At 44.5% G+C, this 14,460-nt stretch overlaps 1 protein-coding gene across 3 annotated transcripts in view; it reads right to left on the reverse strand.

The window, feature by feature from the left end:
• TDRD10 (tudor domain containing 10) overlaps nucleotides 1-14,460 on the reverse strand; it is a 51,964-nt gene that overhangs the window by 24,010 nt on the left and 13,494 nt on the right. For all 3 annotated transcript variants that reach the window (XM_027532081.1, XM_027532091.1, XM_027532071.1), the window contains 2 exons: nucleotides 6,538-6,608; nucleotides 5,738-5,894 (listed from right to left, as the gene is read on the reverse strand). In XM_027532081.1, the coding sequence (XP_027387882.1) occupies nucleotides 5,738-5,894; nucleotides 6,538-6,608 (228 nt within the window). The remainder of the gene's footprint in view (nucleotides 1-5,737; nucleotides 5,895-6,537; nucleotides 6,609-14,460) is intronic.

The following is a 14,460-nucleotide window of genomic DNA, read 5'->3' on the forward strand; positions in this document are numbered from 1 at the left end:
AAGTGATCATATGGTTTTCATTCTTTAATCTGTTAATGTAGTGAAAGAGTTATTGTTTTCTTTATTTTTCTTTTTTTTCCTGGCCTTACCATAAGGCTGGCTTGTGGGATCTCAATTCCCTGACCAGAGTATGAACCCAGAATCAAAACCCAGAATTCTAACCACTAGGAAATCATGGAACTCCAGATCTATCATTTTTTTAATGTTAAATTTTTGTATTTTTGGAAAAAATCCAACTGCCATTACAATCTTCATCAGCCAATATTGACTTCATTTGGCCAATATTTTGTTTAGAAACATCGCATGTGTATTTCTGTGAGAGAAGCCAGCCTGCAATTTCTCTCTCTCATAATCTCCTGCCTGATTTATTATCAGGGTTATAGTGGCCTCAAAGAAGGAACTAACAAGTATCTCTTTTATTCCTTAGAAGAATTTATATAATATCAGAATTTTCCGTTCCTTGAAAATTCAGTAAATTTACCTATAAAACAATCAGAGCTTGGTGTTTTCTTCACAAGACAATTCTAAACATTGATTCAACTGCTTTACAGATATAGGACTAGCAGGTTCTTATATTAGTTTTGAAAATGATATACTTTAAAAAACAGGTCCATTTCTTCTAAGTTTTCAAATGTATTAGCTTATATTTTAATATCAGCTACATCTATAGTTATGATCTCTTTTTTAATACTAATGTTTATTCCCTTTTCTCTTTTCTAATTAATCATTCCAAAAGTTTTTCTCATTAATCTCTTTAAAGAATCAAATTTTGACTTTATTGATCTCTTCTATTGAAGCTTTGTTTTTTACGCTTCTTGTTTCCCCTCCAGTTTTACGGAAATATAACTGACAGATAACTACAGCTTTGTTTACAAAATTAAAAATTCTTTTGTGAAAGGGAAACAAGAAGTGCTATTTTTATTTCTTTATGGCTGCACTGTGCCTCAGTTGCTACACAGGTTTTCGTTCTGCTTGGGGCGAGGGGAGGCCACTCTCCTTGCTGTGCTCACTGCGGTGGCCTCTCTTGCTGCACACACAGCTCAGGCTCTAGATGCGTTGGCTTCAGCAGCCGCGGCACGCGGGCTCTACAATGTGGGCTCAGTTGTGGCCCACGAGCTTAGCTGCCCTGTGGCACGTGGGATCTTCCTCGAGCAGGGATAGAACCCAAGTCCCCTGCATTGCCAGGCCGATTCTTAACCAACAGGCCACCAGGGAAGTCCACAAAATTTTTAAATTTTAAAAAACTTTGTTTTAAAATTTTTGCTGGGACTCCCTGGTGGTCCAGTGGTTAAGACTCCGTACTCCCAATGCAAAAGGCCAGGGTTCGATCCCTCTCAGGGAACTAGAGCCCACATGCCACAATTAAAGATCCTGCATGCCTCCACTAAGACCTGGTACATTCAAATAAATAGATATTTTAAAAAAAATTTTGTCTGTTCCTTATTTGGGTTTATTTTTACTTTTTACCTACTTCAATCAACTGTAAGCTCATTTATTTTCACCATGGCTTCTTTGCTCGTTTAAGCATTCAATGTTACATACTTCCCCATAAGTATTGCTTTTGCTGCATTCAACTTCTTTATTTTTTTGGTTGTACTGGGTCTTCTTGCTGCGCACAGGCTTCCTCTCGTTGCAGTGAGCGGGGGCTACTCTGTGCTGCAGTGAGCAGGCTTCTCGTTGCGGTGGCTTCTCTTGTTACGGAGCACAGGCTCTAGGTGCATGGGCTGCAGTATCTGCAGCACACGGGCTCAACAGTTGTAGCGTGTGGGCTCTAGAGCACATATATCCCACAGCTTTTGATAAGAAAAAATTTTCCTTATTGTTCAGTTCTAAGTACTTTCTCAAAAAAAATTTTTGGCTGAGCTGTGTGGCATACAGGATCTTAGTTCCCCGACAAGGCACTGAACTCATGCCCTCCATAATGGAAGCCTGAAGTCTTAACCACTGGACCACCAGGGAAGACCTCTTAAGTATTTTTAAATTTCTCCTATAATTTCTTCCTTGACCTACACGTTATTTACTTAGGAATATGTTTTTAAATTCCCAAAAGCATGGAGATTAGTGTTCATCTTTTGGTTACTTATTTCTAATGCAAAAGCACCAGAAATGGTCCTGAGAAATGATATTCATCCCAAAAGGAAAAAGGTGAGCCTCTAAACACTCTTTTCTAGTACCTAGTTCTGGCATGACAGTACTTACCCGTCCCAAACAACCATAAAACTGGACAAAATACACAAATTAACTGTTTCTGGTACACACTAATGATAGTGAATAGCAGAGTGCAATTTGCCTGAGAAAAGGAAAGCACAGGTCAGGAGCCCACACTGACTCTGGCCCCTTGCCGGGGGGACATTTTCCCAATTCACAGCCAAGGCAAGCAGAGCCTCGGCAGTCAGTGGCAGTCCCCCTGAGCCGAAGAAACATACAGAAGAAGTTTGGTGCCGGGAATTTATGAGATGGGGTACCACTGAGAAAGGAGTAGAGAAAAGCCCCAGAAGTCTAGGAGCTAACCCCAGGTCCTTGGTTAAATTCTAAGCTGCCCATATGCAGGGTAGGTCCTGGGAGGCCTTGGAGAGAAGAGCTGTTGTAGAAGGTAGAGAGCGAGCTAAGAGAGGAATACAGGTATCAGTACAATGCTGGGAAGATAACGGAGTTCCAGCCCAGCCGGAGTGGAGCATGCTAAGTACCCTGACACCCTCAGCCTACAAGGTCGGATCTTAGGAAAAGGATTTTGCCTAAGAACAAAGGCTCAAACTGAAGCATACCAGTCCCCAAAAAAGAAAACCAACTTTAATAAGATCGAAAGACCACCTCGTGATTTCATTTTTGCTAGGAAAAAAGTCAACACTATTTAGAGAACATAATATAAAGTCTCTATAATACAACATCCACAGTATCCAACAAACAGAAAAAAAATTACTGTAAGAAGCCTTTACTCTTAAACAAGGAGGTAAATGTCAACAAAAGCAGACCCACAAATGACCCAGGTGTTGGAATTAGCAGAAAATTATTTTATAACTATAATAAGTATATTAAAGAACCTGGAAGAAAAGATAAACAAAATAGGTGAAAAGATGAAAGAGTTCGGGAACGTCCCTGGTGATCCAGTGGTTGAGACTCCGAGCTTCCACTTCGGGGCACTGATTTGATCCCTGGTTGGAGAACGAAGGGGGCTTCCCAGGTGGCACTAGTGGTAAAGAACCTGCTTGCCAATGCAGGAGATGTACGAGACGTGGGTTCAGTCCCTGGGTTGGGAAGATGCCCTGGAGTAGGAAATGGCAACCCACTCCAGTATTCTTGCCTGGAGAATCCTATGGACAGAGGAGCCTGGGAGGCTACAGTCCAAGGGTCGCAAAAAGTCAGACACGACTGAAGCGACTCAGCACTCAAGCACGCACGTGTGGAACGAAGACGCCACATGCCTCAAGGCCCAGCCAATAAAAAAGGAAAAGTTCAGCTGAGGAATGGGGGGTAAGAACTAAATGGAAGTTGAAAACTACACTATCCAAAATGAAAAATGCATTAGATGGGCTTAATAGCAGATGGGACGTAACAACAGAAAAGGTTAGAGATTTCCAAGACAGGTCAGTTTGAAGAAGTGGGCAAGCTGTGACCATACCTATAACTGAGAGCCGTGAGCAAGGTGGTGTGAATTATTTTCAGCAGTTCAGAGAGGTTGAGAGCTGAGTTCAACTAGGAGAGGAGTTGTGCAAGATATGACTTAGTGAGCTAAGGGAATTAAGGTAATCTGAATGAAGGCAGCTATGGTTCTGGAATCTAAGCGAAGAAGGGAAGTGAGGGAGTAGAGTGTTGAAAAGTGAAGAAGTGGCAGGGGCAGTGTTTCGAGTCCCAGTGTGCCCGATTGTTAGACTGGGGGTTTCAGAGCCTTGCTACTCAAAAAGTGGTCCCAGGACTAGGGGTGCCAGTCCACTTGGCACTTGTGGCATGGTGCCACAACTCTCAGGCCCCACCCATATGCACTCAATCAGCATCTCTGCAGGTAGCGCTCAGCAAGCGGTTTAACGAGCTCAGCGGTGACTCTGATGCTGCTAAAGCTTGAGAACTGCTCTTCTAGAGTAAGAGAGCTGCAGAGAAGTGGTGAGGGGCAGCGTGGGATGCTCCAAATGGATATTTTGGAGATGTTCAATTATGAGCCATGACAAGGTCTGAGATATAATTCAGGGAACAGGAAACTGTGACCGAGTGAAAGGAAAGATCACTGAAGATAAATGGTCTGGGAAATAAGGGGTCAGACTCTTAAGATAGATCATCCACAGGACGCAATCTGAATGTCAGTAAGAGAGAAAGACGGTGAGTCAAACGCTAAAGTTATCAATGAATAACAGGGCATAACAGAATGCCAGGTGACTGCAACCAAGAAGGTCAGTACGTGGCGTAATCTGACAGCCTGCCCTTCCAAGAGAGAGGGTTTAAAGACAAAGGAAGAAAAACAGTTTGGAACTAGCAAAGGGAGCCACCTCTGGCACGCTTACTGTTGGAGATTCTAACCCACCTCTCAACTCCCATCTCCAACTTCTCTAGCCTTGGCTGACCTTGTTAATTGCCTACCAATAGGCATTCTCTCTTCCCTTGCTGACAGATTCCCACGTTTAGCAACAGTGTGCCTATTTTAAAAGCTACATTTTCCAGCCTCCTTTGCACTGAAGGTCACCAGTTGCAGCTCTCCCTGACAAAATGTAAGCAAAATTGTGATAGGGCTCCTGAGAATGTGCCTTTTATGAGAACACAGGCTCTGGACCCTCTGCTTCTCCCCCTCTTCCCACCTGGAACCCTGGTTAGCATCATGGAGTTCCCATATCACCTTCGGACCCCCTACTTTCTGAACTCTTCTACAGCAAAGAAAAGCAAATAGCTTTGCTTCTGGTTCACCTTCACCTACATAGAGCCTGCTTCATTGGAGGGAAGCTCCTGGAGGTTAGTCATGGGCCTTCTCTATCAACAAAGGAAGCCCCCACCAGGCACTGCCCCACCATTAACCCTCGTGTTCCCAGACCTCATACCTGTTTCCCTGCCAGGAAGGATCAGGTTTTACTCACTTTTGTCTTCCTTACCTTCCACACCAGCAGCCAGAACAAGGCTATGCAAACAACAGATACAACTGTTTGCTGCGTTAAACAAGTAAAAACCTCAATTTCAGTAACCCAGGTGGAAAAAGCCCTGACTGAGTTGCCTAATAACCCTTTTTGTCCTTGCCAAGAATACAGCCTTCCTTTCATTTCAAAGTTCCAGGTTTTCTATACCAACCTTGCTCCTGACTGTTAAAGTCATAAAGTTTCCTAATTTCATCCCAGCCCCTGTTTTGTCCACTGTTTAAGATGGGACAGAAAGAGAGAACAGAAAGCAGAGTCATCTAAGCTCTGAAGAGTGACCACAGATGGGCTTCCCTGGTGGCTTAGTGGTAAAGAATCAGCCTGTCAATGCAGGAGACACAGGTTTGATCCCTGGTCCGGGAAGATCCCACGTGCCATAACTACTGAGCTTGTCTTCTAGAGCTTGAAAGTAACAACAACTGAGCCCACATGTGGCCTAGACCCCATGCCACACAAGAGAAGCCCCTGCAATGACAAGCCCATGCACTGCAACTAGAGACTAGCCCCTGCTTGCCGCAACTACAGAAAAGCCCGTGTAGCAACGAAGACCCAGCACAGCCAAACCTAAACAAAAAAAAAACAGTGACCACAGAGCAACCCTGAGAGTAGAGAGGCCAGGCACCTACCAGAAGCTCCTGGGGCCGCTCAGTCACATCAGGGGTCCTCTTGGGAGACCTGTTATTGGAATTCACGTACAGTTTTCGCTTGTGGAAGAGCTTCCCATTCAGTGCCTGGATCGCAAGTGCCACCTTCTGCGTAGAGCCCAGATCTACGAATGCGAAGCTGCAAAGGAAGGAGAGGGCAGCTCTAAGCCCAGCTCAAACAGAGCCGCAGGGGGGTGCCGAGCCGAGGAATGGTCTCCTCTTCCCTCTGAGGGGACAGGAGAGAGGCTGGGCCACTTCTACCACACAGGGAGGCCACCAGGACACCCAGGTTTGGGCTGGGCAGTGGGGGAGCTGGTCCTGGGGTTCCTGGGGACTGGGAGACATGCGCTGACCCTTTCACCATATACCATAGGGCATGGCTCTGGATTTCCTTCATACTGCTCCCCACAGAAGTTCAAAGTCCTTTTACTGCCTTGAACATAAGAAAGGAAAAATATGAGTAGGTCCCAGATTTCAGGGGCAACCAAGGCTGAGGGAGATTCACTAACTTGCTTCGAGTCAGAAAACAGAGAAAGGACAAGACCAAAAGTAAACCCAGGGCTCTGGACTTCTAACCCAAGGTTGTATGGATAAGGTAGTATTAGCTGCCGAGTCGGAGGGTTAAATGTGGAAAGGGGGTTTCCCAAACGTCCCTCTGCCAAGTCACAGTGGGCGTGGCTTTGCGAGTTGTTGAGCTTGTCTGCAACATCAGTGCATCAGCAAAATGGACAAAGAGGAAAGGAGTTGCTTCCCAAAGAAAACAAAGGAAGAACAGTCATTACCATCTGCAGCCATTCTGGACTCGGTGGACATGGAGAGGGCTGAAGTCCTTCAGAAGGCACCGAATCTCCTCCTGCAATGGCGGGGTTTAAAAGCGATACAGAGACCTGAAGACGAAACTGACAGCTGGCTCTCAAGGGTGCAGATCCCCAGCCAGCTAGGCTGTTATCAGCTGAACAAAGACTTAAGGAGAACCAATGATGTGCTGAGTGTGCCAGGCTCTGTGCTCAGCGATGCAAATACAGAGGCAAGAAGGCTGTAAGCGCTGCCTTCGACTGCAGTTCAACAGACGTGTGGGGCCCTGACAAGACCATCAGCAAACAGGTCATTTTACCAGAGGGTATGAAATTCCATGAGGAAGTACAGAGGCCTCCAGGAGAACAGTCTGGGTATCTAACCCAAATTTGGAGAGAAAAGAAGTGCTCAGGGTGGGCTCCCAGGTGGAAGTGACTTTCAATTTATTAGGAATCTCTAGGCTATCTCCCTTTCATCGCTACCTAGGCGGGAAGGCATTTTTAATTGAGTCTGCTGACTCAGTCCTGTATTCATGGCAACTTCCCTTCGTTTCTTTCCTGACACGTCCGACAGCAAACATGAGCTACCCACAAGCCTTATGCCAAGTGTTACAGGAGATATGAATTTGAACTTGACATAAGTCTTGGACTCAAGGAGCTTAGAGTTCATAAACGCATGATCTCTGTTTAACGGATGGGGCAGAGTGACGTCTAAGTCAAGTCCAGAGGGGCTGCGCATGGAGGGAGCACACTCTTCTCTGGTCAGCTGCTGATCGAGCTGTCTGCCATGCCTGCTCTATAAGGCTCCCCACCCCTACCAACCACCCCAACTTTCCTCACAGCAGCCAGGCCTCTACCGCCTGGGGACACGATCCCCTCCCCTGGACGTCTCTCCATCTAATTCTCAACTCTCCCTCCTGCCTGGCCTCAGGCTCCCTCTCCCATGGATCCTAGTCCCACTCCCATCCCTGGGCTCCAACCACGACTGCCCTCCCTTTTTTGAGATAACATCTACCCAACCCTGATGCCCTTTTGAGCAACACCCTATTTTTTCTCTTTTTCTGCCAAATGTGTAGAAAGAGCTGTGTCCGCCTATTGCCTCTGTTTCCTCCCCGCCCACTCCCTCTGGCTGCAGCTTGGCCGCTGTTCCTGCTCCACTGAAAATGCGTTCTCGCAGGTCACGGATGCGCTGCCCACGGCCGTAGCTTCCCCTCAGGCCTCCGTGTCAACTCCTACCTGCATCTCCCCCCTTTCACCTTCCCCAGCTTCTCCACTGGCTGTTACCAATGCAAATCCCACACCTGTGATGAAAACTAATGTTTCCCGAGAAAATTCTACTTCGGGAAAATGTATACTTATACCATCTTCTGTTATTACCAATCTAAAGTCACTTTATTGGCAAGGGAAGAGAAATGCATAATGTATAGCTCATTTTTCCAAGTATTCATATTTATATTACATTTAAATTCAAATTTTCTAATTTGCTTTTACTTTTAAATATTTAATGTTTATTACACATAAATCTACAAGATGCTGAGCAACAAGCAATTTGTGAGTTCAAGCAATATGTGCTTAGCATTTTCAGTTTATAAAGCACTATCATATGCCTTATTCCATTTGATCTTTAAAACCACCCTATGAAGTGTATATTATTATTGTCCTCATTCTCAAATGCATAAAATAAAGATCATCGAGATTAAGTGACTGCCTTAAGATTACACAGCTAATTTAGAGTCAAGATTTGAACTCAAGTCTTCTAACCTCAAATCCTGCATTCTTTTCATGATATCATGCAAAATGATACCTTTCTTCTGGTCAGATTTTGCTATTATTAAAAGAGAATTCCTGGGCAGTCCAGTGGTTAAGGCTCTGTGCTTTCACTGCCGAGGGCATGGATTCAATCCCTGGTCGGAGAACTAACATCCCCAAAGCCATGTGGTACAGCCAAAAATAAATCAATGAATAAATGATGACATAAGAGAAAACTCCCATATTTTTGTGCCTTCAGTGTCAGGAAACCATAGCCTTGGGCCAAATCCAACCCACCACCCTTTTCCTAAGTGTTACTGGAGTGCAGCCACGCCTGTTCATTTACGTATTCTCCATGGCCGCTTTCAGGGCCCAGTGGCAGAGCATCTGCAACAGGGGATTATGGCCTGCGAAGCGTAACACCTACTATCTGATCCTCTGGGCCTTCCCAGGTGGTGCTAGTGGTGAAGAACCTGCTGCCAAGAAGCTGGTCCAATCCCTGGGAAGATCCCCTGGAGGAGGGCATGGCAACCCACTCTAGTTTTCTTGCCTGGAGAATCCCGTGGACAGAGGAGCCTGGTGGGCTACAGTCCACGGGGTCACACAGAATCAAACACAACTGAAATGGTTTAGCATGCACGCATCTGACCCTTCACAGAAAACTTGGCAAACCCTTCTCCTACAGCAATGATCCTCAATTCTGATTGCACATAAGATTCAGCTGGAAAGTCACTTTAAAAAAAAAAAAAAAAACTACCTACCAGAGTGATGCCTGGCCCACCCCAGGTAAACAAAATCAGAATCTCCGAAGTTGAGATTAAAGCAGTATTTTTAGCAATATTTTTTAAAAGATGATGGCAATATGCAGCCAAGGTCAAAAACTACTATTCCCTGGTATCAAACTGATTTAGGAAGCGCTCATTTTCAGAAAATGTGCTCGAGTGTAAGAAGAGAGAAGAACCACCACTACCACACACACACAAAAGAAACTGCTGACTTCTTTCCATCCGTGGTTCATCAATCAGTGCTATCAGTGAGGTCATCTTAGCAGCAGGTGTTGTTCTTATTGATAGTTAGCATAAGGAACTACGAAAACCTAAAGGCATAACCTATGACATTTTTCTGCCCCTTAATAGTTCAGTTTGTTTATTTAAAAATTTTTTTTACTATATATTTGACAGGAAGCTTAATACTTTAAAATTGCCTCATATCCCTTAGGGTATCTTTTACGTATCATTTTAAATAACTAAAATTAGTTATTAGGATATTTTAATTACCAAAGCATTAGATGTTTATTATAGAAAAGTTTGAAAATACAGATAAGCAAAATAGAGATATCACCCATAATCTTACCACCAAAACATGAGTACTGTACATAGAGACTAAGGGATCATACAGTATCCTCTGCTTCATAACCTATTTCACTTATTAATACACTCCTTTCAATCAATCATTACAAAAAAACATCTACTGTAGCTTGCCAATAATTATGGCACGAGCATTTATGGGCCACTGACTTCGTGCCAGACAGGCAGAAGGTTATGGCAGTTACCTGCATGCTAAATGATTCCATATCCCCTGGACAGCAGTGATTTAGCAGCAGGACAACACCAAGCTGGTGTTGGTAAGGATAAAGGAATTCTGCTGCTGATGCTGCTGGCAGGAGTGGGGGCCTCTCTCCCCTCCTGGCCCAGCCGTGTGCACCGTGTGGCTCTGGCCCCACACCCAGGTGAGGTCCTAGAGACACGCATGTAGACATGCCAGTGCACTGAAGCTCTGTTTAAAGTGGAAAAAGGACTTTCCCAGTGGCATGGTGGATAGGAATCTGCCTCCCAATGCCAGGGACACGGGTTCGATCCCTGGTTGGGGAAGACCCTGTATGCCATGGAGCAAGCCCATCTGCCACAACTACTGAGCCCTTGCTCTAGAGACCAGGAGCTGCGACTACTGAAGCCTGAGCACCTAGAGCTTATGCTCAAGAACAAGAGAAGCCATCACCATGAGAAGCCTGCACATCAAAACTAGAGAGTAGCCCCCGCTCCATGCAACTAGAGAAGGCCCGTGCGAAGCAACAAAGACCCAGCACAGTCAAAAATAAAGGAAGAAAAGAAAGTGGCAAAAACTGGGAAACATTTAACTTGAGCCATGTGATTTGACATTTCTGCAGATAAAAACTGGTCAAGTACCAGCACTTTCTTATGATCCAAGCTAAGCATCTGAATGTTTATTGGCATCGCATGTATGTGCCAACACAGATACATTTTTAAAAAAATGTATGAAATGATAAAAGTCATAGAGAAGAGAAAACACACAGAGGAGAGAAAGTGGGGTATCCCCGTCACCTGAGCTCCCTTCCTCCCAGGACACACCCTGGACCCCACTATTACCAAGGACCGCCCACCTCCAGACGGCAACTTCGAGTCCCTGCTCTCCAACCACCTTCCTTCTCACACCTCTAGCTCCCCAGCTCTATTCTCTGGGTCTGTGATCCTTCAAACTCTGCCACTTTCCCACCGCCCCGCAAACTCCCGACCCTATCCTGACTCTCTGGCCATCCGTTCCGCCCCACCCTGCCCCGCCCCACCGGCCCCTGCCTTCCTCTTTCCACTGTGGTTGATCACTGACTGCGGGTCATTTCCTGGTTCAGTGCTTCTGGCATTCCTACTACATATTCCTAATCATCAACTGCCAGCCTCCCCAACAAAACTACTGCAGTCTACTTCCACTCAGACCTTCCCTGCCCTCTTTCTACTCAGCAGATAACCCCGATTCTTTGCTGAGGAGAGACAAGCAATCAAAAGGAACACCCAGCCCCTGCCACGACATCAGTCAACCTCCCTGTACCCGTGTGCCCCCCTCTACATAGAAGGCCCGTCCTTGCTCCAGACAACCCCTCTTAACCTTCTCAAGGTCTTTCATACTAAACGATCTCCCCTTTTTCCTGCATTAACTACCCTCCCCACTGGGTGGGCATACAAATGAGCTCTAATATTTACCATCTAAATACTTAAAGACACGTAAGTAACACCTTTGACCTTACAACCCCCTCCTGCTCCCACCCCGCTTCCTATCCTTCTTTGTTACAAAAATCCTTGAAAAACTTGTCTGTACTCACTGTCCATTTCCCTCTAATTCATTCAACAAATGATTATTAAGTGCCTACTCTGTGCTAGAAAATGTCTTTCGTGCCATGAACAAGGTACCCAAAGGCTCTCCCCTCCTGGGGCTGATCTCTTTTTTTTTTTTAATTTTAAATTTATTTATTTTTAACTGAAGGATAATTGCTTTACAGAATTGTGTTGGTTTCTGCCACAAATCAACATGAATCAGCCATAGGTAAACATATGCCCCCTCCTTCTGAACCTCCCTCCCCATCCCACCCCTCTAGATGGTTACAGAGCCCTGGTTTGAGTTCCCTGAGTCATACAGCAAATTCCCACTGGCTATCTGTTTTATATACGGTCATGTACACTTCCATGCTTCTCTCTCCATACATCCCACCCTCTCCTTCCTCTGCCCTCTGCCCTGCCCCTGTGTCCATAAGTCTGTTCTGCGTCTCCATTGCTGCCCTGAAAATAATTTCAACAGTACCATCTTTCTAGATTCCACATATATGTGCAAGTATATAATGTTTGTTTTTCTGACTTACTTCACTCTGTATAATAGGCTCTAGGTTTCCACCTGTTATTTATTTATTAATTTGGGTGCACCAGGTCTAAGTTGCAGCACACAGGATCTTTGATTTTCCTTGCAGCATGAGAAGTCTTATTTGGAACATGTGGGATTAGTTCCCTGACCAGAGATTGAACCCAGTCCCCCTGCACTGGGAGTGTGGAGTCTTAGCCACTGGACCAGTAGGGAAGTCCCTCCTGGGACTGATCGTATATTAAAATCAATGAGAAATGTGCATGGTGAGTTCAACGGTATTAAGCAGACATATTAAGTCAGAGAGGTGACTTATCAAACTACAAACAACTAACAGACAAATGTCATCGACTGTCTCAAAAATATCTTTTAACGACTGTTTTGTCGCAGTCAGGGTCAGAACAAGGTCTACTTATTCTGTTTGGTCATCATTTCTCTTAGGTCTCCTCTAAACATCTTTATATCAGATCTCCCTGCTTTAATTTTTCCATGACTTTGACGTGTAATATAGACCAGGTCAGCTGTTCTGTAGACAAGAGTACTGCTTCCTTATTGTAAGCGTTTAACTTGATCTTCTATCCCCACCCCCGTTTCCTTTAGACTAGAAGTTAGCCATGGAGCTTTCACATATAGGTTATTATTTACATTTTTGGCTAGAATACTTTACAGATGGTGTGAGATCTTCTTCACTAATATGACATCATTTTAGGAGACTTACACCTGGTTGTCTCACTTTAGGTGACGCTAAATTAATCAATAAATCAGACAGGGACTTCCCTGGCAATCCAGTGGTTAAGACTCCACACTTTCACTGCAGGGTCAAGGGGTCAATCCCTGCTTAGGAAACTATGATCCCACATGCTGCAAGGCTCAGACAAAAACAAACAAAACACAAATTCAGACAGTAACAGCCTGATCCTTTCATTATAAAACTGCCCATCAATATTTTATCTAATGAATCTACCATGCTCTGATAACTCCCGTCTGAAACAGGTATTATGGTTTGCAAAACGATGATTTTCAATCGTTTCCTCTACATTGATGAGCTAGAGCTCCTCTGGAAAGAACTTTCTCTCATTCACTAGTGTTAGTCATTTGCCCTGAAATGGCACTGGTGTTAGAAAAGCAAGATAAACACTTAACCTTTTCCTTTAATTACCAAGTTTTATATTACTGAACTATTTCTTGCTATCTTCAATGTGTCCAGTGAGTTTATGTATTATTTCTTTAGGTATCACTTTCATTGCTTTTTATCACTAGTAAGTTCTAATCCTTGCTTTTTATCACTAGTAAGTTCTAATCAAAGGTAGTCATTAGTATTTTCGAAACATGAATCGTCCCATTTTTGGCCCACGGGACCCTCTTTTTGCTTGTTCTTATGTCTTTCTATTTGGAAACTTTTAAACATGTATCAGTTCAGTTCAGTCACTCAGTCGTGTCTGACTCTTTGAGACCCCATGAATCGCAGCATGCCAGGCCTCCCTGTCCATCACCAACTCCCGGAGTTCACTGAGACTCACGTCCATCGAGTCAGTGATGCCATCCAGCCATCTCATCTTCTGTCATCCCCTTCTCCTCCTGCCCCCAATCCCTCCCAGCATCAGAGTCTTTTCCAATGAGTCAACTCTTCGCATGAGGCGGCCAAAGTACTGGAGTTTCAGCTTTAGCATCATTCCTTCCAAAGAAATCCCAGGGCTGATCTCCTTCAGAATGGACTGGTTGGATCTCCTTGCAGTCCAAGGGACTCTCAAGAGTCTTCTCCAACACCACACTTCAAAGGCATCAATTCTTCAGCGCTTAGCTTTCTTCATAGTCCAACTTTCACATCCATACATGACTACTGGAAAAACCATAGCCTTAACTAGACGGACCTTTGTTGGCAAAGTAATGTCTCTGCTTTTGAATATATCTAGGTTAATCCTAACTTTCCTTCCATGGAGTAAGCGTCTTTTAATTTCATGGCTGCAATCACCATCTGCAGTGATTTTGGAGCCCCCAAAAATAAAGTCTGACATTGTTTCCACTGTTTCCCCATCTATTTCCCACGAAGTGATGGGACCAGATGCCATGATCTTCGTTTTCTGAATGTTGAGCTTTAAGCCAACTTTTTAAACATGTATAGAAAACAGTATAACAAATTCCTATATACCTGTCAGCCTCAATTCAAAAAAAAGGGAGCAAATAAGGGCACCTGTTCCCTGTTTTCACTCCTTCGTGCTATAGCACGAGTCCCCAGGAAAGCCTTGCCCGGAAAAAAAAATTCTTAACTCAGGGACACTCTGATTTCATCTATACCTCTCCCTACCATTAGGCTATTCTGAAATAAATCTCATCACCTCATCACTACATCTGTAAACATTCCAGCACATAGCTCCAAGGAAAAAGTATCTCACCTCTAATTACAACTTCTCCCTTCCCTTCAATCAAACCCTAATAGCCTTTGAGAGGTTTCTAGCTTTCTGGCACATAACAGCTCCAAACCTGGACCCTAAGAAGGTATAGCTCCTTTCAGTGGGG

Source organism: Bos indicus x Bos taurus, chromosome 3 (genome assembly GCF_003369695.1).
Source record: "Bos indicus x Bos taurus breed Angus x Brahman F1 hybrid chromosome 3, Bos_hybrid_MaternalHap_v2.0, whole genome shotgun sequence".
Taxonomy (NCBI): Eukaryota; Metazoa; Chordata; class Mammalia; order Artiodactyla; family Bovidae; genus Bos; species Bos indicus x Bos taurus.